Source organism: Canis aureus, chromosome 5 (assembly GCF_053574225.1).
Source record: "Canis aureus isolate CA01 chromosome 5, VMU_Caureus_v.1.0, whole genome shotgun sequence".
In the NCBI taxonomy this organism is placed as follows: Eukaryota; Metazoa; Chordata; class Mammalia; order Carnivora; family Canidae; genus Canis; species Canis aureus.
Window position 1 is genome coordinate 82745095 of NC_135615.1, and position 22751 is coordinate 82767845.

General features: G+C 43.0%; 2 protein-coding genes across 2 annotated transcripts in view; both read right to left on the reverse strand.

Moving 5' to 3' along the window:
- Window positions 1–12318: 12318 nt before the first annotated feature.
- RSC1A1 (regulator of solute carriers 1) lies at window positions 12319–14507 on the reverse strand. Its single transcript, XM_077899522.1, has one exon. It carries the CDS (start codon window positions 14505–14507, stop codon window positions 12654–12656), a length of 1854 nt encoding a protein of 617 aa, XP_077755648.1. The 3' UTR covers window positions 12319–12653.
- Window positions 14508–16967: 2460 nt separating this feature from the next.
- The window catches only part of DDI2 (DDI proteasomal shuttling factor 2), a 31044-nt gene continuing 25260 nt past the window's right edge, over window positions 16968–22751 (reverse strand). The window contains exons 7-9 of the mRNA XM_077899523.1: window positions 21374–21477; window positions 19519–19708; window positions 16968–17030 (exon numbers count right to left, since the gene is read on the reverse strand). Of these exons, the coding sequence (XP_077755649.1) occupies window positions 17014–17030; window positions 19519–19708; window positions 21374–21477 (311 nt within the window). The 3' untranslated portion in view covers window positions 16968–17013. The remainder of the gene's footprint in view (window positions 17031–19518; window positions 19709–21373; window positions 21478–22751) is intronic.

Sequence of the window (22751 nt, forward strand, 5' to 3'; positions counted from 1 at the left end):
CCTGGGAATATGCTCAGTTCATGGAATGTCTTCACAGCACCAATTCAGTGTCTGGCACATGATTTTTCAATGTTTGTTGAATCCATATCTTCTGATTAATTTTTAATCCAATAGGGATGCAGAAAATCTTTATAGCTGGCTGTAGAAGTAAAAGGATGGGAGAGAACTAGGACCCAATAGAAGCTGCCTCTCTTTACATCCGATTTGGGCTTTTCCATTCTAGAAGGTAAGGGATGAGGAAGTATAGTCAAAGCCCATACAACCATTAGCTGAGGGATGCTGTTTGCCAATATCCCAAATTAGTGGCATATGTGCGTATAATAGAAAGTACTACTTTGCATGGAAGCTGCAAACTTACTAACCCCAGAATGTCATCTGTATTTTAAAATCTACTTTAACCTCGGGACACCTGGGTGGCTCAGTGGCTGAGTGTCTGCTTTCAGCTCAGGGTGGGATCCCGGGGTCCCGGGATTGAGTCTTACATCAGGATCCCCGCAGGGAGCCGACTTCTCCCTCTGCCTGTGTCTCTGCCTCTCTCTCTGGGTCTCTCATGAATCAATAAAGTCTTCGAAAAAAAATCTACTTAAAAAAAAAAAAGATTTTATTTGTTTATGAGAGACCCAGAGAAAAAGAGAGAGAGAGAGAGAGGCAGAGACATAGGCAGAGGGAGAAGCAGGCTCCATGCAGGGAGCCGGACATGGGACTCGATCCTGGGACCATGGGATCACACCCTGGGCCAAAGGCAGATGCTCAACCGCTGAGCCACCCAGGTGTCCCTACAAAAAAATCTACTTTAAACTTAGACTCAGCAGTCATCCTAGGCCAGAATTCCTAAACCTGCAAGCTGACTAGTGGCCTCACTGGGCCTCAGACACGGTTCTGCTATGTCCCTCCACTTACAGTACAAGCCGTGGGGCCCTTTGAGATGAGAAACCGAAGCAGCATAATGGTGCTCGTGGATTTATTGACTCAGCGCAGCGACTACTACTCACCAGCACAGTTCTAGGCACTCGGTGTAGAGCAGTGGGAGGGACAGGCACAGGCCCCCCCTCACGGGGCTTGCATTCTAAAGGGAGGGGAAGACAGCAGAAGTGAAATGCAGGTAGGCTGGGCAGTGGTTAGCATGGTGGAGAGGAATGAATGGAAGTGACTAGAAGGGGGTGGCAGCTTGAATTTCAGATCAAGAGGCCAGGGAAGGCCTTTGCGGGAGGTGCTATCTGCGTGAAGACCGAAGGAAGGGAGACAAAGGCACAAGGTGTGGGAGGAAGGGGCTTCCTGAGGAAGGAAATAAGCAATTCAAAGGGCCTGGAGTGGGAGGGAGCAGGTGAGCCGGGGAGGCAGGGGGGCCCAAGAGGAGCAGGAGGGGAAGGCAGCCAGGTGAGCAGGGGCCTCGCACGCTCCAGAGGACTTCTGCTTTTACGCCAAGTGGGATAGGGACCCACTGAAGGGTTTTAAGGAGACGTGTGCTCCGCTTTAACAGAATCATGCTGGCTGCTGTGCTAAGGAACAGAATGCGGGCAGGGGCGCCCGGTGGCTCTGTGGGTTGAGTGGCTGACGCTTGATTTCGGCTCTTAGGGTCCTGGGACTGAGCCCCTGATGGGCTTCGCGCTCAGCGGGGAATCTACTTGAGGATTCCCTCTCTCCCTCTGCCCCTCCCCTCCTCAAATAAACAAATAAATCTACTTTTTAAAAGATTTTATTGGGACGGCTGGGTGGCCCAGCAGTTGAGCATCTGCCTTTGGCCCGGGATTGAGTCCCACATTGGGCTCCCTGCATGGAGCCTGCTTCTCTCTCTGTGTCTCTCATGAATAAATAAAATCTTTTTTTTTAATTTATTTGAGAGAGAGAGAACACGAGTCGGGGGAGCAGCACAGGGAGAGGGAGAAGCAGACTCCCCGCTGAGCAGGGGACCCCATGCAGGGCTCGATCCCAGGACCCCAGGATCATGACCTGAGCCGAAAGCACTTAACAGACTTGGCCCCCCAGGCACCCCTGTATTTCTACTTTTAAATGAATATCTTGCTCTTTCCTTATATTTTCCTCCTCCAAGCCATAGATTCCTGTCATAAACCCCCAATGCATTTACTTCCCTGATACCTTTTTTTAAGTGATCTCTGTACCCAACATGGGACTTGAACCCACAACCCCAAGATCAAGAGCCATAGGCTCTTCCAACTGAGCCACCCAGGCGTCCCCACTTGTTTCTTCTTTTTTTTTTTTAAGATTTTATTTATTTATTTTTGAGAAAGAGAGAGAGGATGCAAGCAGAGGGAGGGGTGGAGGGAGAGGGTAACAGACTTGATGCTAGGTATGGAGCCCAACATGGGGCTTGATCCCACCACCCAGAGACCATGAGCTGAAACCCAGAGTCTTAACTGATTGAGCCACTCAGGAGCCCCTGTTCTCATCACTCTTTTTAGATAGGCAAGGAACCCTAACAGAACAAGGGGGATATGTCTAAGCAACTCCCTATATACACCAGCTTCCCAGGTACGTTCCAGGTACATTGAAATCTTCTCAGGTAAAGGCCCCACAATACAAATCGCTCACATAGCAATGATTCCACGTTGGCCAACACCTAAGGTGTTTCCAAGTTACTCATTAATTTCAAAATGGTTGATTGTAAGTCACAGTTTTTTTCAAGACGTATTTATTTTAGAGAGAGACAGAGACAGTGTGCTCGGAGGGGCAGAGGGAGGGGGAGGAGAGAAGCGGACTTCCTGCTGAACACAGAGCCCAACATGGGGCTCCAAGCCCACCACCCATGAGATCATGACCTGAGCAGAAGTTGAGAGTCAGACACTTAACAGACTGAGCCACCCAGGTGGCCAAGTCACTTAAATTTAAAAAAAAAAAAAAAATTAAACACACAACATTTCCAAGCTTTAGGATAGACAAGAGATTGCCCTGATACCCTCAGCAAGAAATTGATTCTCAGTAGTTCAGAATGAGGGGGTCTCAATCTGTGACTATATAACTGGGAGTCAAGACAAGGCTCCTGTGTCCCCACCAGACATTAGAAAGTGGATATTTGGGCAGCCCAGGTGGCTCAGCGGTTTAGCACTGCCTTCAGCCCAGGGCGTGATCCTGGAGAACCCAGATCAAGTCCCACCCCGGATCGAGTCCCACATCGGGCTCCCTGCATGGAGCCTGCTTTTCTCTGCCAGTGTCTGTGCCTCTCTCTCTGTCTCTCATGAATAAATAAAATCTTAAAAAAAAAAAAAAAAAAAAGAGGGGATTCCTGGGTGGCTCAGTGGTTTAGCACCTGCCTTTGGCCCAGGGCGCGATCCTGGAGTCCTGGGATCGAGTCCCACGTCGGGCTCCCGGTGTGGAGCCTGCTTCTCTCTCTGCCTCTGTCTCTGTCTCTGCCTCTCTCTCTATGTCTATCATAAATAAATAAATCTTAAAAAAAAAAGTGGATATTCTTTTTGAGACAAAAGCTGGGTTAGTTGATGTCTTCCTACTGGGCACAGAGCTGGTCTACATTTCTCAGCCTCTCTTTGAGCTAGGTGTGGCCAGTTACTGTGGTTTTCGTTGATTTTGTGTGGGAAGCGATATGTTCCATTTCCTGGTCCCACCTATAAAAGCCACTTGAGCTTGATCCTCTCTTCCATTATTTTCCAGTTGAATGTTTAAGGCCAGGGCAAACTTGGAAGCCAGGTGAAAAGGGCAGAGCTGCTCAAAGCCAGTTTCCTGAATGATAGTGTCAAGAGTCTTCCTACCTCCAAGGACTTGAACTCAGTGTGGGCTGTCAAGGAGAAATGAGGTTCTGTTGTGTTAAGCTACTGGTATTTGAGTTGGGTACCTTCCAGCAGTTAGCCTCTCTCCATACCAAAATTGGTACTACTTTTATTCACCATAAAACCCTAAAAGAGGCCCTGTCTTGATAGTCAAGGAGGATACGGATATAGGGAGGCTAGAAAAATGGAGGTGCTTATTGTTCAGAGGGTGAAACATCTGGTAAACCTCTTTGGTGGCACCTTGGATGGTTGACCCATTACATACGGACCCTGAAGCTCAGGTCTCCAAGGGAGGGTTGGAAAAGGTCTGGTGGGTGTGTTGACTTTTACATTATGAGAAAGAACCAAGTTTATGAAAGAACTGGCTTGTTGCAAGCAGAATGGAAAAGGAATGGTGCCAAGACATTTGGGGTCTTGAATTTAGGGTTGTTCCAGTAAATTTCCTTGTTCTGGGCTTCAGATAGTAAGAGCTAAGTTTGAAATAGGCTTTGAATACCAAGGCCCAGCAAGACTCAGCCCTGTGGCAAAAAAAAAAAAAAAAAAAAAAAAAAAAAAGAATATTAAGTTTTTCTCATTCAAATCTATTTCAGATTAACTCTCAATGCCACAGAGAACAGACTGGCAGTGAGAAAGCAAAGCAGTGAATCATGCTTGGGGATTGTGTACATGAGAGAACCCGAGTGTGGTCCCTGGCAGTGCAGGATTGACTGGAGCAAATAATCAGAAGCCCCTTAAGTGTTACTGAGTAAATTGTTTTGCCAAAGAAACTACAGATCCAGAGTTCAAAAGCCAGGGACTTTTCTGAGGCTTTAGACAACCCCAGTCCCCAGGCCTGGGCCAGCGGCAAGCTGAGAGCTGCCTAGCCCCTTAGGAAGGCCGACGGAGCCTGCTTCAGGTGGGGCCGTGGACAATAGATAAGGGAGTCCCTGCCACAGAAGGTCATTAGAAGCAGAGGAACTTCCCCAACCCCTTCGCGGGTGGTTGCATTTCCCTCTTCTCTTTTCTGAATGGGATTTGCTATTGCAGTTATTCTGTCCCTGAGTCAACACTGTTTGGGGCGGGAGCACGAGTTCAGTTTCCTAGACCATAAGGAGCCACAATCCAGGCCTGAAGGAAGACGGGGCATCATGGGGGACTCTGGGCTGGGGTCGGCTGAGCGCCGGGACGGGACACAGGGCCACCTCCTTGCAGGGGCCGGGGGCTGTGTAAGGGGAGGTTGAAGCGCCGCCAGGGGACACCTGTGCACCACTCACCTGGGCACCAGGGTAGCTTAGGTGCACAGCCTCCCTGCACGCCGCACCCAGCCAGGGACAGACGGCACCGCTTCCAGGCCTGGGAGAAAAGCTTCCGTGAACAGCCCTCGTTCCCTCCTCCTGGAGGTCAGCGGGATGCTGGTGGCCAAGGCTACCTTGGAAGCCACGTGTTGAAGCGGAGCCCTGGCAGCCCAGGCCCTGAGTGGGCGGAGCCCATCGGACTGTTGGGATTGGCCAACTTCTAGAAACTGCATTCAGCACTCTCCGATCCTTTATGTGACACAGTGACACATTGTGGCTTGTGTCTAATAAGCACTTAGTATGGTGCCAGGTGCTGTGCTAAGCACTTCACCTGTATTAACTTGTTTAATCCCTACAACCATCCAGATGGTCGTTTTTGTAGATGAGGAAATGGAGACACAAATAGGGTGGGAAACTCCCCCAAGGTCACATGGCCAGTAAGTGACAAAGTGACCTGGCTCCAGAGGCTGGTCTAACCACAACACCCTGTCACAATGTTTATGTCTGTTACTGTGCAACGGCTGCCCACGTGGTCGGACCCGCGTCTCGGTCACGGGCACGCAGCCGTGCCCCTCAGGGCTCACCTGGAAGCCAACTGTCATGGCTTGGACATGCCCATTTCTTGGGAGGTCCCGGTGGATGGCTACACATCACGGCGTCTGGGTACCAGTCATTTAGAGGGGCGGCGGGGGCGGGGGGGGGGGACAAGAACAAAGTAATCATCAATCATCTCAACTTGAAAGAAATTGATCAAACAAGAGTCTTATGATAAAAACTTTATTGTCTTAAATATCAAATGTTTTACACATCACTTTTTCTTCAGAAAGTTCCTATTAAAAAAAGAAAAATAAAGTGTTTCGATTATTTAGGGCTGACTTAACATTTCAGTATGTGACAAAAACTCAAACCCAAATGCATCTAGTTCACTCAGCTGCAGACAGGTCCTATGTCCAGCCCCTGAACCAAGGGCACAGTGCAGCCAACTGTGGGATTCCTGAGTTTGGTTCTCTTAAGTTCTCAAGAGTTTTCCCAACTCTCAAAACCAAAGCACTATGGGAGTGACTAAGCTATCGGCAAGCCTATTTTGCCAATCTGCCTAGTTTCTTAAAAGATGCAGTAGTCTCAAAGCTTAAAGAAAAGTCAGAAAAGCAACACAGGAGCAATTGCAAGAACAAATAAAGGAGGGGGGGGGAGAAGGGTTTCTATTTGCTAAGATTTGCCAAATATGGCTACAAAACTGGTAAACAAACCTTACTCGAGAGCGAAGGCCATTAGCCCAACTTGCCATGAAGACGAGATTTCGAATAAAAACACGCAAATCCATTTCCGTTGTAGGTGCACAGTGGAAAAAAAAAAAAGCAATATAATATGTTGAACTGCTCTGAGTGCCTCACTATTTCGAAAGGATGATCGAGAGAACAGACAATGGAGTATAATCATTCGGAGAGAAAGGTGTCGGGACACATCAACTCAGAAAGCTATGGGGCCTTCAGGGAAAGAAAAAGAAGGCTGGTCAGCGTCAGGTCATCTCAGGCTCAAGGGATCTGGAAACCGACTGGCTGACCTCAGTAGGAGGCGGCCCCAGGTCTCCTTCCTTCAAGCCACAGATGCCTTCATTCAAGGTCGTGTGTAAAGCAAACTCTTGGTCAACAAAGTCTTTTCCCATCAGACATGGATTTTCCCGGGGAACAAGATCCAGCATGCCCCTTCCCCAAGTCAGCTAAACAAGAACCTTCTACGTAAAGAAATACGGTTCTGCAAAAATTCTAATTTTGTGTCCTACGCCCCCACCCCAGGTCTTCTGTCAGCTGCCTAACTTTTTTAGGTAAAAGAAACATTCTCTAACTCCTACAGCCTTGAACCGTTTTTCTCCGATTTCATTCCTTAAGATTGTGCCCTGAAGCTTACCAGCTATGTCCTCTCGCCTCTTACAGCCCCCAGAGGGTCTAGATCACCAGTCACCAATACATAAACGACAAATCTGTGGGTTTTTCCTGATTGGAAGCCTCAGAAGTCACTGGGAGTCAGGCCCAGAAACTCTACCTGCAAGCCTCAGGATTACAACATACGTGGTGACATTTTAAATAATGGATTGAAGAATGTCCTTTTAATGGAGCTATCCTGTCCAAGACTTGGGAGAACCTTGAATCCTCTTGTAATAATTCTGCCCCCGACCTGGCCCCATCGCTTGCTATGTTTTCTGCTCTAGATTCCCATTTCCACATCTTGGGCTCAGCTGCTTTAAAACGGCAAATACCGCAGGGTCCTCTGCTAAGTCCTGTTGGCCCAGATGGTCAGTATTCCAGAGCGGCCATGCTCAGATGGGGAGTGGGGGGATCCCACAGCACACCCCACATTTCTACCCGCCCCCCAAGGATGTCCCAGTGGGCGGAAAAGCTGTCACTGGTGCACATTTGGGATCATCTCCCATTTACTTGTGCTTCTATTCCATCTGCTTCCCCCTGCCCCCTAGCAGCATATAGTATTTCCAAATAATTTATACTGCTCTCTTCAAGTATTTCTATCAAACATTAGAACATTTTTTGTTGGGCAGCCCGGGTGGCTCAGCGGTTTAGCGCCGCCTTCAGCCGAGGGCGTGATCCTGGAGACCTGGGATCAAGTCCCATGTCAGGCTTCCTGCATATGGAGCCTGCTTCTGCCTGTGTCTCTGCCTCTGTTTCTCTCACGAATAAATAAATAAAATCTTTAAAAAAACACATTTTTGTTTGTTTCTGAATCTATTTAGAAAAATAATTTAAAAAACTCTTTTAGAGCAATTTTAGGTTCATAGTATCTATTTCCATTCTGAGCCTGATTTTCCCAATCTCCTCTGAATCTGAACTAAATTATTCTAGTATGACTTAAAAAATAAAACCCTGCCGATAGGCAAAAAGAGATCTTGCCCTTAATGCCAAAATTTGTTTCATTATCTCCTAACTAGATAGGACTTCACGAGGGCAGGCTTCCAATCTGATTTAGTCACTCCTGTAACCCCAGTGCTCCTCAGTACCTGGCACACAGGCACTTAATGTTTGATGAATCAATAAACTTTCTTTTTTTTTTTTTTTTTTAAGTAAACTCTACCCCCAACGGGGGGCTCACAATCCCAAGATCAAGAGTTCCATGTTCTACCGACTGAGCCAGCCAGGCTTCTCACGAGTCAATGAAATCTTATTCAAAGACTCATCCTGTATAGAGCCTTCAAGAGTACCAGATACATTTTCTTGGACTTTGTCTTAACAACCACAATACAGACAGTGCAACAAAGAACATAATAAACACCTAGAAACCACTTTTTGGTACTCCTGATGCAAAAACGCCCTACTGTAATTCTTCTATCTAGGGAAATCTAAAGATTTGATGCAGGGTAATTCTGAATTGACAATGAAGGTGAGTCTTAGGACCACTCCATGCACGCCTCTATCTCTAGGAAGGCCATTTTCAAATCCACCCCCCGTCCCCATCCCCCCCCCCCCCCCCCCCGACACTTCCACTTTTATTTCCCACCAAAATGTGATGCTTCTGCTATTTGGAGAAACTAAGGCACAAGAGAAAATCAAGTACATCAAAGGTTTACCCCTAATTTATTTATTCAATGAACTCCTAGGAACACTTCACTGAGAGCCCTCTAAGGTATAGATCTCAAGCCATGATTTTACATTTCTAGTTCTCAAGGACATGCTTCAAATTTACTTTCTTAAGAGGAATTGGTGTTTTTTAACTCTTTCAGAAAAAAAAAAAAAAAGCTATTTTTATGTTACTGAACTCCTAACACAAAAAGTTAACATTCCATCTTCTGGGAAGGGAAACTCTTAATAACAGTTTCTTTCTAGCTCAGCCACAGACTATTATACTAAGTTACCAAATTCAAAGGAGAAATTTGGCTTTTTGGTGCTTGTGCTAGAGAATGGAAGAATGCATAATCTAATTAGCTTCTCTTAGGATATGTTGCCAGTGATAACAAGTTTGAAATACATAGTTCAATTATCCTGCTTGCTCTCATTACCGGTGGCAAACAGGAAGGAAAAGGAAGTCAGAATGCACTGCAACATTCCTGGCCAGCTATTTGCAAGGCTATTTTTATATACATGGTGGGATAAAAGCCACCTTAAATGGAGAATATATCTGTAGATAAAAAATTAACTGTAGGGTATTTGTCAATCACACATGTATATATACACATGAGCTGATGGTTAAACCAACTAAGTTTTTATGGCTTTTACTAGAGATAGAAAGCTGTGCTAGGGGAAGAACAGGCGGATTCCATTTTAACTAGTTATCATAAAACTCAGTGACACAGAGTTTCATAGATCTTTCCATTTTTATGCAACCCTCTCTTGCTGGAGAAATGCTTTGGGAAAAAACACATGGGTTGTGTCTTCCTTTAGTACATATGGAGACATGGAGCTCTGGGAGGTTTCATAGGCTCCGAGGAAGAACAGTTTTAACAGACACCCACCATCTCTCCAGTTCTCTTTGCCAAGCAACTGGCTATCTTTGTATGTTGATGGCTAAGGGCCAAACTGTGGGATGAAGGCTGGCTGATGTCTAGAGGCCTAAACATGTACAAGAGGAATCATTCTTACCAGCTCCAATGGGCAAAATCTACAGCCTAGGCATAGCTGTCTGGTCACCAAGCACACTGCTACACATGCCAATCAGCTTAGGGTAAACTGCAAGTCATACAGGACAATTTCTCCTCTCTTTGGTGAATAAACAGACCACCCTTGGAGGTGAGTGCTGACCACAAAACCATCCATTACTGGTTATGGCAAAGAAGCTGTCCAATAAAATGGCCCATTACTATGTACGGCTGACCAGTAACTATGTTGTTGGCCACCAGAGGAGTTCACAATGATTTTATCTTATTTTTAGAGAAGTTAATCTTAAATTTCTTCATTTTAAAAAAAAGTTTGACTTTTAAAACATTTTTTTTAGTAATCTCTACACCCAACGTGAGGCTTGAACTCACGACCCTGAGATCAAGGATCGCATGTTCTTCCAACTGAGACAGCCAGGCGCCCCTAATTTCTGCACTTTTAATAAAACTGACAATGAAGTTTCACTAGTGTCATGTTCCTTAATTCCCTTTGTGTTTTAAGAACTGCAAAATTTAAAATGATTCAAAATCCTAACAGATATCAACAATTTTACTTTCATATAAATGATGGGACAGGAAATACGGTTTTAAAAATTGAAAGCAATTATACATTAAAAAATAAATGATGAAAAAAGAAAAGGATAATTGGCAAGTGGGTTCAGCTCATTCATTCAAAGTACTCCTAACAAGAATGCATGTACAACTATAGGCCTATTCAATTTTCTCCTAAAAATAAATATACATATGTAAAAAGCTATTATAATAAAACCTTTTCCGGGTTGATATTCTGTATTCCACCTGGGATTGATCCCCAAATCTCTGCACTGTGAAAACTGAGCGGCCAAGCCTGAGCAGTGCACCACTGCCCACACCGAAGACGATGAGGCCCATCTTCACACAGAGGCTTTTTTGGAGAAGTCTGCTGTCATTGATAACTTCCCCCACCTCACTCCAACCTGACCCTAAAGATTTATAAGCTTAGAATAAATTCCCAATTATCACCCATAAAGCAAATACAGGGGCCATTGCATTGCTATTAGATTTTGCTTCAATCATAGCACCAACTACTTAATTACAATCACAGCTCTTAAGAGTCGGTTGACAGAAATCCTATATGCAGTTTCCTAGTGCATCTTACATCTTTGGTGTGGGGCAGGCAAAAAGGGTCTGCAACATGATCATCTGAAAGAACATCTTAAAGACAACCTAGCTGACCCGCTGTTTCAAGCGCCCTCTTGAAAACAGTAAACCACAATTCCTTCTGTCAACCATCTCCTAACGTCAGGATCATGATGAATCTATGTGACTTTCCATCACATCACTAAAGTCTCATAACACACATACAAACATCACAGCAAAAAGAAAAGAAGATGGAATAGGGTAGAAGAGAAACGTCTCTAAGTGCCCCCAAATTAAAATTTCAAAAACTCCTGAGATATGAGCTTCCATTTTGATTGTGCTCAATGACTCAAATTTTGATGGAAAGAATACGCTTTCAAAGAGAGTAAGACTTTAGACAAAATCATTTAACACTAAGTTCACGAATCACCCTCTCAAAGCATCTGTTTCAAACACACTGCGAACCAGAACTTGGAATCGGGAGTCATTCTCAAAATTCTTTTCAATAAAACCAAGATTTCAGATTCCTGCTAGGTACATAAGAGAGTTTATTTTCCAGGAAAAACTACCTAAAATCTATCCAGTAGGATTATTGCACAGTGGGGCCCACAGGACAATGGTTTCCAAGGGCTAGTCCTCATATAAAAAAAAAGGCCACAATAAATACATCTATATACTATGCCCCACTCTACCTTGACATGGTAAACACAAATATGATGCATCTTATTTTAAAAAGAAAACTCCTGAGGAAAGAAAGGGATGGAAATCTCTACCAAGGCCACTTGAGTCAGAAACTGCAGTTACTATTTCTGGTGCCATGAAGGACACTCAACAAAGAGACTGACCATTCCAAGCACCAAGATGAACCAGTGACAAGGTTATCCCACTTCACAATATTTCACTCAGATCGCAGCTCAACCTGAGCTTTAGAAGAACTTCCTAGTAAATGAGCTTTGAAAGGAAATAAACTGCTGGCGATCAACCCATTAGCAGAACTTTAAGTTCATCATTAATCACTAAAGGTTGAGGTGTGATCTGTAAGATGCTAGCAAACCCACTATCTAGTCAATTCCAGTGTTTCGGCCATTATTTTTCACTCATAGTTGTTGAAACATCATCAAGACATTTGCAAACGAATTTATAGACTCTTCCCTTTTCTAGCTGGGTAGCACCATGTTTCACTCTGACGTTGACTCCCAACCCGTTTCCCACCCCAAATACTTGGCAATCCATGCAGCAGCCTATGATGCACAAAGCAGCCCAAGTTCGAAACCCTCCCACCTCATTCCATAAAAAGGTCAAATCCTAACCATACAAATAAAAACATACCACTCTAGAATATATTATTCAATTATTCTTCAATTTCCTGTTGTAACTGATGAATCATCAATACACAGAGCACTAAGTATAATTCCAAACACCAAACCATGTGATCCAGTTTGTAAATGGACAACTGAGCCAACAAGCCATACCTTGCCTACAGCACAGACACAGCCAAAATGGGAAGTTAATCTGCTTTTAGCTGCATGGGTGGTGGGATTTCTCATGGTTTCTGCTTTTTAAAGCATTCACTCTCATTCTAAAATGGTATGCTATACACAAAACCATCAATTTTATTCCAGAATACATCATCTTAATGGTAATAAAAAGCTTTTGTATGCACATACTGCCAATACATTTAAAAAGGCCCAAATTTTAACAAAGAGAATAGACAAATTCATCAGACAAGAGATAAGTTACTTTGGCCGAAAAAAATCTTTAAAAAAAATCTGGCTCAACATTCTGCTTGCAGGTTTCTACATATATTGTATATGTGATGAGTGGTGTGTGTGTGTGTGTGTGTGTGTGTGTGTGTGTGTGTGTACACGTGTATAGCTTTTCTTAAGGGAATGGAGTATGGTCTAGCCCCCTTTTCCATGGTTATGTAGGAACTACAATGTTCTTCGCTAGCAAAACGAGAAGTGCAAGGTCTGCATTTCCACCAACTCGATGCAAAGCCCCGAGAGCTTCCTGCAAAGTGAAGCCGGCACGGAGAATGCGGTCAATGTCTGCAGCGGGAAAAATTAATGGTGAAAGAATGGAGGGACTTGGTGATGACTGGCTGGGAGGTGGTTCAAATTCAAGAAGTGGCCCTGCAGCTTCAGGACAGACATCTTCTCTGGTCTCAGGCCTGTCTGTCACGGGCTTGTGTGTGCTCTGACCCAAATCTTTAACCAATATGAAACTGGACAAGGACTTCATTTGCTCAGACGTGTGACTGACTGCATCCTCCTCACCTGCTAAGAGTTGGGGTGGAATGTCTACACCTAATGTGCAGTGTGACTGCTTAGACGTTTTAGCTGAGGCCAGAGTGGCAGAGCTGGTCTCCTTTACGGATCCCCTAGGCTTGGGGACACTTTCCTTCTCAGTTCCTAGGCCATCACCCAGATCCCCAATGTTACTATTTTCTACTACATCTACTCCAGCACCATTTGAAGTGTCTGTTAACTTTTCTGCCCTCACCGATACACATATGCTCTGATGAAAGGAGACTTGTGAATGGTCTTCATTCTGGGTAACTGTGAGACGCTCACTTTGGGTCCATCTTTCAGAAAGGTCCTGAATACCTGTGTGGCCCTCAGTTATCATTTCTGACTGATAGGTAACTTCTCCAGATGTATTTTCTGAAGCTGGTTTACTACTAATGACCAGAAGTTCATGGAGTTCCTTCAAAGCTGCTGTTAGAGACGAGCAAGGTTCCTCTGCTGACTCCACAGAGGGCTGACAACTGCCACCAAGACTCAAGGAGGGGGAGCAATCCTCACCCTCTTTATTTATTCCAGACATTTCAACATTACTGTCTGGGAGCTGTAAATCCTGAGTGCAAACTGAATTACTCAAAATTTCAGATGAAGGAGGATTACATTTTGATGTTTCTACTTCCATCAAGGGATTATCTAAGGTGAGAGCAGATGCACCGATGTTCTTGACACTGGCATGCTGACCATCCGCTGAGTTAAGCATAGCAACTAGAGACTCTTCAGCTGTATCTACTTCCATAAGTGTTTCTGAATTTGAGCAGCCAAAGCATCCTGAAGGTAGAATATTTTCCTCTGTACCCAGAAGGTCCACATTGTGTTGTAGCCCATCTTCTTTCATTGTCGTTTCCAAATCAACACCTTTCTGTTGATTCTGTTGCCTTTCTCCAAGAATTTCAAAGTCCTCTGTGCTACAGAGATGTTCTTGATCATTTAGAGCATTCTGTTGTCCGACCCCATGCTGTTGATTCCCTGGTTCTTTGTGCTGCTGCAGGCCATTCACCTGACTCAGTTTCTGATTTTCTGGATACCAACCCTTTTCACCTAGAAACCCTGGTGGTTCTTGCACCCTACTAGTTGTGACAGATAAACTAGCTTGCTGTCTTGTGTGGAGAGGAGATCTGAGGCCCTGGGTGCTTCTTTCAGCAGATTTCTCCGTATTATCTGCAACAATGGCTTCTTCGGAGGAATTCTGCAAAGGCATGGCTGGACTCTGGTCTGCTGGAGCACTGTCTGCTGAAGAAGCACTATTAGAAAGATCCTGCAGAGGAAGATGTTCTTTCTTTTCAGAGGTTATCTGGAATTCAGCTGAAGCCTTCACAGCCTTAGGTTCGATGCTGTCGGGGTCACTGGGCTTCACAGGGCAGGCTGAAGCAGGGACGGAGTGAGCAAGACTCACAGGATCACCAATCTCAGGACTCTGTCCTGAACGATGGGCTGGATGGTTAAATCCGTCTGAAGTTGGTAATGAGGACATTCCCAGTGAGGTAGTTTCTTTACCGCTTTTCTCTATATGGAACAAAAAGGAAAAGAGATTAATTAGCAGGTTACAGAGGCCACCAAATGATCAGATGATACAAATCTATACAGGACAGAACAAAATCAGGTCCTTAAACTTGGGTTTGTCTTATATCCATAGACTTACACAAGAACCATTCTCACTGGGGTGACAGTTTAACATCACAGCATCAGAATAAATGTGTTCTTAATAAAACATGTGCACTCTAATTCAGTATTTTTAAGTACCATTAATAAACATCCACATAATGGCTGGGTCAGTGCTCAAGGCTGAGGGATATTTATGTATTTTTACTCTCCGTGAGTTCAGAACTCTGGAAGAGTTTCTCCAAGTGTGTTCTATCACTTGCCCTGAAATCACCTGGCATGTTTGCTAAGATGAACATGGGAGGAAACCCACAAATCTGCATTTTTAATAAGCTCCTCAGGTGATTCTTAAGCTTTGAAATTTTAAAGATCTTTGCACTAGAATGATTCTCACGTCAATGCACTTTTAGTGTTTCAAATGTGAACCCAAAGGTTCTAAATGACAATTCTATCTGGAACAGAGTGGGAATTATAAAGAGATAGGAGGATATGCTTAAGAATCTCCAGAAGGCAGAGAAATATTTAATTCATTTCTATCCAAACTTCCTGAAAATCAGGATAAAACTATGTGAACGTGGAGTCAAACAAAAATAAAGCTAAAGGTCAAACAGATTAAATCCAATCATCACCTTACCAAATAGGGCAAGTTTTAAAAGGATTATCAATTACTTTATCACATTAACATAGTACAACTAAGTAAGAACACTTAGGTACTTTGAGGGCACAGCAGGTGGCAGTCCTGGCAGTGGAGGGAGATAGTTCATAACAGTTTTTTGATAGGCAATTGCCATTTAGATTGACTGCAACTGACTGAGCACTCACAGGACGGCAGGCTCAAACACCACCTCACGACACCATTAATCATCAGCTCCAATCCTCCTTTTGCCACAGATCCAGTTAAACATTGACCTCTACACAATTAGTATAAGATCTTTAATAAAATGTCAAAGGCTGGTAACAATTACTTCACAGTACAATCTACTAGGGCAGATGTGACTTAAATGCTTCATGCTGATTAACATCCAATGTGGGCAGCCTGATCTTAAGATGTCATGAAGCAATCCAGTTAGGATTCAAACAGCTCTAAATCATTCTAACGCAACACTGGTTAACAGCATGAGAAGATAAGGCACTATGTCAGAAAGTTACTGACTTCTTGCAAAACAATCTGATAGCTTAGAGGTAAATGGGAAAACAGAATTTATGTCAGTGGCAAACTGTATCCATTAGTGTCTAGAAACACAGTTATTAGTTTTATTTATCAATCTCTAAGACTGGCTCTGAAAGAGGCTCAATTGTGACTTAATGCCAACAGAAAAGATGTGTTACATGTAAAGTATCCACGTGAGTGGCATGGGGTATGTGATGATGGCCTTCTGGCACTGGCATGCCAGTTAGGACAACTGCATGAGGTCAACACGGCCTCGATGTGTTTGGCACTCACTATGAAAGCAGCACTTAGTCCTCCTGTTGCTGAGATGGTGGGTCTCACTGGCCTAAATCCTAACTGTAGGGAGCACTGGGTCAGTACTACAGGATAGGAGAAAGGGATGAGGACAATGGATATTAAGACTAATTAAACCATGCCCACTTTTACCTCACCTTGTAAGGAAAAAGGAAAAAAGAAATTGAATGCTAAGTATCTAATTACAACCAGCCTGCAAACAACCCCTATGAAGTCCCAGGTTGGTATTAAAAGACTGTCTTTCTTTCTCTTGGTAAATCAGCTCAGGCTGCCGTCTCCCAAATTTACACTCCAGGCAAAAGGGAGCAAAATGCCTCTGGGGGAGAATCTGTCAGGTTAGGGAAAGATGGGAGAGCCAAGTGTCAGCTCTTCTTTCTGAGGGAATAAAACCTCAATCCTGTGAACCTGTGTCCCTAGACAAGTCACCTGGTCTAGGCTTCCACTTCTTCAGTGGATTGACAATTTCTACCCTTTGCTAACTGTGGCATTTGTGTGCAGTGCTATGAAAAAGAACTTTCACGTTTTCAGAAGAGAGAGACTCCCGAAACCCCTGAGGGTGTAGTTATCTCAATGACAATGTGCAGTGGTGCTGACATTCTTGATTTGATATATTCACAATGGCCATTTTTACTGGGATTTCCCTCCCCTCCTTGGACTGTTCCAGTGGTTGAGAAGACTTTGCATAGGAAATTGTGCTGAGATATGTCCGTATGCCAACACACAGATGCATATACAGGCTAGTTGTAACCAGATTAAACAAGGTGAAATGGATGGCGGAAGCTAAATTCCAAAACGGCTGCAGATACAGAGACTTTCAGACCACAGACGATAACTGGATGGAAGGCTTAACGTGGTGTCTATAAATACCTGGTCTGGGGCCCACTCCAGCTGCAGTACACACACACTACATGCATCATGGCTTCTGACGCTCTGTTTGAATTAGGAAACAGACAAGCAAACTTGGGTTAACAACGCAAACCACACAGCATGCAGGGTTTGTCTCCATTCCTCTGCCACCTTTACAATCAGGAACTGGTAGAGTCAAGCTTAGGGAATGTTTCGGTAGTCTGGTTGGTTTAATTCTCTCACAATACATAAAGCAATGTGTCAACTTCAACAGATTTTTCAATAGAACTTGGAAAGAAATGAACTTCACACACCCACACACATGGCATTCACGGGCAGACATGTGGGACGGGTGGAGAACAGAAGACCCATAGATGGAATCACACGGTATGGAAATCTTAAAGGTGAACGAACACTTGTAACAGTAACTTTCCAAATCTCCTTCTCAGTGGAGATTTATTTTTAGAAGAAAAACAAACCAAACTGGATTATCCTGGCTTAACTTACTTTTTAGCCAGTTTTTAGAAGATGTATTAGATATAGCTCCTATTCTGGTTCATTTTTCCATTGATAGAAAAGATAAAGGTTCTCTGGTATAAGGTCTCCACCAAAGAAAGAGTTTTTAGTAAAAATACTTTCATCTACTCTGTCCAGAGTCTTGCTTGTGATGATACTGGGAAGTCGGTGTTCCAAACAAATAGGACCTGATGTAGAATTATTCCACTATTTAAACATTATAAAAATTAGTACAAGTCACATATTGTAACAAAAGGTCATATGGGGAAAAGAACAAAACAAAACCATTTCCTTTCAATCCTTCAAAAAACATATTTAATTTTATTTTTAATGTTCTTAATCTCTTTGCCCAGTGTGGAGCTCAAGCTCATGACCCCGAGAGAGATCAGGAGTAGCACGGTCTACCGACTGAGCCAGCCAGGTGCTCCTCCTTTTAATCCTTTCAATTGGCATATTCTCTTCACTGCGCCTGAAAACACCTGTGGTTTCTATTTTAATCTCCTAAACTTTTTATTATAAGAAGGTAATTACCCAAAGAAGGTAACTGTTAGTAGGTTAGAAAGCATTGCTATCATCAGCTAGTGCTTCTCAAATAAAAACACGAAATTGTGGGGGAAAAAGAGATTTCACAAGATGGTAATACATCTTCATTTTATGAATACCTACTATTATGATTGACAAGTTACTAAAAACAGGTAAAACCTTCTAAGTGGGTATGTCAAACTCAGTCATGCTTGCCTTGCAGGGAAGATTAAAACTATTAATTTAGTCTCTGACTGGTTGTTCAGAATTTTCCCCTTCCTGCAAGACAGTTAAATCATAACCAAAGCTGTACTTTATATTTAAACTCAAAGGTGCCAAAAGGTGTGACTAGATTACAAAAAAAGGCCAGACTGGAAAACTGCCTGCTACCCACACCCATTTTAAAGAGGCTCAGGGCTAGACCTCTGGATGTTCTCTAAGTTAAAAACACTGGCAAAACCTGGCTATTTTTAAAGCTCCAATCTTTTTTGTCTTTACAAGAAAGCTATTCCCTGGACTTGTAGCTCTAATACATTTTACTCTACCAGAAAACACTGTGCGTGATATTAGTCACTGATGAATAATTATAGCTCAAGACTTTAAAATAACCCCAACTTAAAAGTTAATCCTCTTTAGCTTCTAGAAAATGTATCCCAGAGTCACTGTTTTATAACAGATGGGGGAAAATGATGCCATGGAGGTAGGATTTCAGCAAAAATGTGTCCTTCCAGTTAACCCAGAAAACTTGGCTTGGTCTTTAGATTTAAACAAGCCATGACAATTCAAACTTAGGGAAAAATGATTAGGTATCACCATGTCAACAGTTGACATACTGTTCTAATTTGGCCCAAGGACACACTACGCAATCTCATTAAAAGCATAAACACTGTGTCTGATTAGTATTCAATTATGCGTCTTATTGGTGGTTGTCTTTGGTGGCGGCACTTTAGGGAGATATTAAAAAGGTCAGGACTGCTTAGTCACAACGACAATGCTATCCGTCAAAGGAAATGGGCCTAAGAAAAGGAAAATAAAATTTCAGGGAAACTGTAGAACTCAAAAGGAAATGTCTGCTTACTGTAATCTTTTTTTTTTTTTTTTTAAAGTAGGTGCCACACCCAACATGGAGCCCAAAGCGGAGCTTGAACTCTCAATCCTGAGATCAAGACCTGAGCTGAGATGGAGAGTCAGACACTTAACTGACTGAGCCAGCCAGGCACCCCTATAGGAAATTTTGTTAGGAAAAAAAAAAAAAAAAAAAAAAAAACCCACAAGATTTTTTTAGGAAGCCTTACCAAAATGTGCTTAAGCAAATAACTCCCCAGTGTACCTAATAACACAGCAATGGATCTGTCGAAAGACCGAGGTCTTCTATATTGTATTCAGAGATAGGAGGCGGTGGTGAGAGGACAAGGAATACATCCATGACAGGACGATGACACGGATTAGAAATTATCCCCTCTGAATCTCCAACCTCCCTTGCTCATCGACCAATAACAACAAAGTTATTCGAGAGCTTGGCCAGTGCAAATACCTGCATCCTCTACGGATTTTTGAAGAGCTTCTGCTAATTCTTGGTCTGCAATCTCCTCTGGCCGCACGTCCTCTCGCCCAGCCCCATATGCCAATCGGGCACACTCTGGTAACTCTCCCTCAGGAAGGAAGGTGGTCTGAGAGCCTGTGGTGCCGATCACGAGTACATTTTTCTTGAGGTCAATGGAACACTTAGAAGAAAGAAACCAAAGGCTGACAATAGTGGATAAAAGGCCATGCAGAAAAATTATCATGAATTTAAGTATTTAAATTGTATTTAACATGCAAATATTTAAAGTAAAGTTTTAGCAGAATTCTCTTTATAGGATGCAGTTTACACTTACTTGTCTAACCTGACCCCTGTTCATTTCTGAATTTAAATGTGATACACATCACTGTACAAAATTTGGAAAAAGGCCAGGCATAATCAGCAGTCCCACTTTTTAGAAACATGTAAGTGACTTTTTCTTAAAAACTGAGACACACTATTTATACATTCACATTTACATTACTATTTACATTTTGCTTATTGCATAAAGTATAACTTATATTTAAACTCAATACCAATGGTCTCAAAAGCGGTATATGGGCAAGGCCACCTCTATAAAAGTATTCTTTATTTCATACTTATGCTACCCTCTTTTTCTGTGTATTTTTCTTAATCCTTGACATAGGACAGTATACACATACATGTTTTATATCTACTAGGTTGAAGAATACTGGTCTATATCATGACTAACAAACACAGAGAGATGACAATAAATTGGGTTTTATTAACACAATGATTCACTCACCCCTTCTACTTAAAATCCTGTACTTTAAATAGAATATTAATGCAAAAATTTTAAAAGATTTTATTTATTTATTCATGAGACAGAGAGAGGCAGAGACACAGGCAGAGGGAGAAGCAGGCTCCCTGCGGGGAACCTGATATGGGACTTGATCCCAGGACCCCAAGATCATGACCTGAGCCAAAGGCAGACACTCAACCACTGAGCCACCCAGGTGCCCGCAGTATGTTTTATAGGGATTTAGTAATAAAAATCTCTTTAAAGAGTATTAGTGACATAAAAATATTGACTGGATCGGAAATCCTGCTGTGAAAAATCTCATTACCCAGGGGACACTAATTGATTCTTCAATCAGAAGACTTTATCTTTAAACAAATTATTAGGTTTCAGAGTAGAAATATAAATATTATAAGCAAATATATTTATAAATCATTCTCCCTGTACTAAATAAACATTTCCACTCCCAACATCTCATTGGATTCTTTCCTTAATCCTGTAGTAGCTCTTCTTCCTGACTGCCTAGCTAGTAAGGATTTACTAAAATGTATACTTGCAGTAAAATCACCATCATAGGGGCTGAGCGGCTCAGTCAGTTAAGTGTCTGACTCTTGATTTCGGCTCAGGTCATGGTATCAGGGTTGTGAGATCGAGCCCCATGTCGGGCTTTGCACTGGACATGGAGTCTACTGAAGATTCATTCTCTCCCCCCTTCTCCTTTTGCCCCTTACCATCATGTGTTGTCCAGAGCCCTACAAACCCAACAAAAATTACCTGAATTCTCATCAGAAACTAAAAATAACACAAGAGAACAAAGTTGCCTGTTATAATCTCAAACAGATGGCAAGATTTAAAAGATTCAGAAAGATTTCACAAGAAGAGATTCTATTTCTACTGATACATAATTTCAAACCATGCATGATGACATCCTCAGTTCAGGGACCCTTCCAGGTTGCAGAAGCCAGGACTTCTCAGTTTTCTGGTGTACACAACAGAGGGAAACGATGTGCTAATAACCGTGTAACATGCAAAATGCTGACGCAAAAGGAAAGCAAAGCTCTTAACTACCTGATGCCGCTTCAGCATGTCCAGTCCCAGAAGCATGTCCATGGGCTGCTCCTCAAGTATAGAGAAAGAACATGCCAGGAAGTCTCCTTCAATCTGAACCTGAGCTAAAGCACATTAACAGAAGAGATTATGGATTTTTTAAATTTTAATCTGCATTTATTTATTTAGACATTACTGATTTTTGCTTTAAAAGCCTCATAAAAAGCTTTGGAAATATATCTATCATTCTGTGCCTTGCTTCCTATGTTCAGTCAAACCCAAGGCAAAGCATGAAACAGGTGAGTTAAGTATGAAAATCCAGTAAGTCCAGTGATCGGTTTGAAAGCCAATGAAGGCACCAGTTTATAAAGTGGATACAGTAAAACTATATCACCCAGAAGACCCGGCTTGATACGTGATACCATCAGGACACATGTTCAGCTGGAGGAAAAGTGGCATTAAGGACTGGGCATTAACCACTTGCTTCCTGTACACTTACAAAAGGCTTTCTAAAACGGAAATAAAATCTCTACACAAGTTAGCCTCCAAAAAGTAAACTGTTTATTACTGCCTGTTATAATCAAGTTTCTAATCACCAAAGCCAGGAAAAAACCAATGCCTCTGTCTGCCTGGAGCCTCCTGCTTTGCCTTTCCTTAATTACTCCTCGTACTTTACGTCTGTTTTTTTGTTTTATTATTTATTTTTAGAAAAAGCACCTTTAAAAAAAAAAGATTTTATTTATTTATTCATGAGACACACACACAGAGAGGCAGAATCACAGGCAGAGGGAGAAGCAGGCTCCATGCAGGGAGCCTGACGTGGGACTCGATCTTGGGTCTCCAGGACCAGGCAGGCTGAAGGCGGTGCTAACTCACTGAGCCACTCGGGTTTGCCCTACACCTGTATTTTAAAAATTACTTTGCTATTAAGTATATCTTTGAAAAAAAAAAAAGAATTTTTATTTATTAGAGACACAGAGAGAGAGAGGAGAGAGAAACAGGCAGAGGGAGAAGCAGGCCCCATGCAGGGAGCCTGATGTGGGACTCGATCCTGGGTCTCCAAGATCACACCCTGGGCGGAAGGCGGTGCTAAACCGCTAAGCCACCGGGGCTGCCCTTTTTTTTTTTTAAGATTTATTTATTTATTCATGAGACAGAGAGAGAGAGAGAAAGAGAGAGAGAGGGGCAGAGACACAGGCAGAGACACAGGCAGAGGGAGATGCAGGCTCCATGCAGGGAGCCCGACGGGGGACTCAATCCTGGGTCTCCAAGATCACACCCCGGGCGGAAGGCAGCACTAAACCACTGAGCCACCTAGGCTCAGTATATCTTTCATTTTATTTTTATTTTTATTTAAAGATTTTGTTTATTTATTCATGAGACACACAGAGAGAGAGAG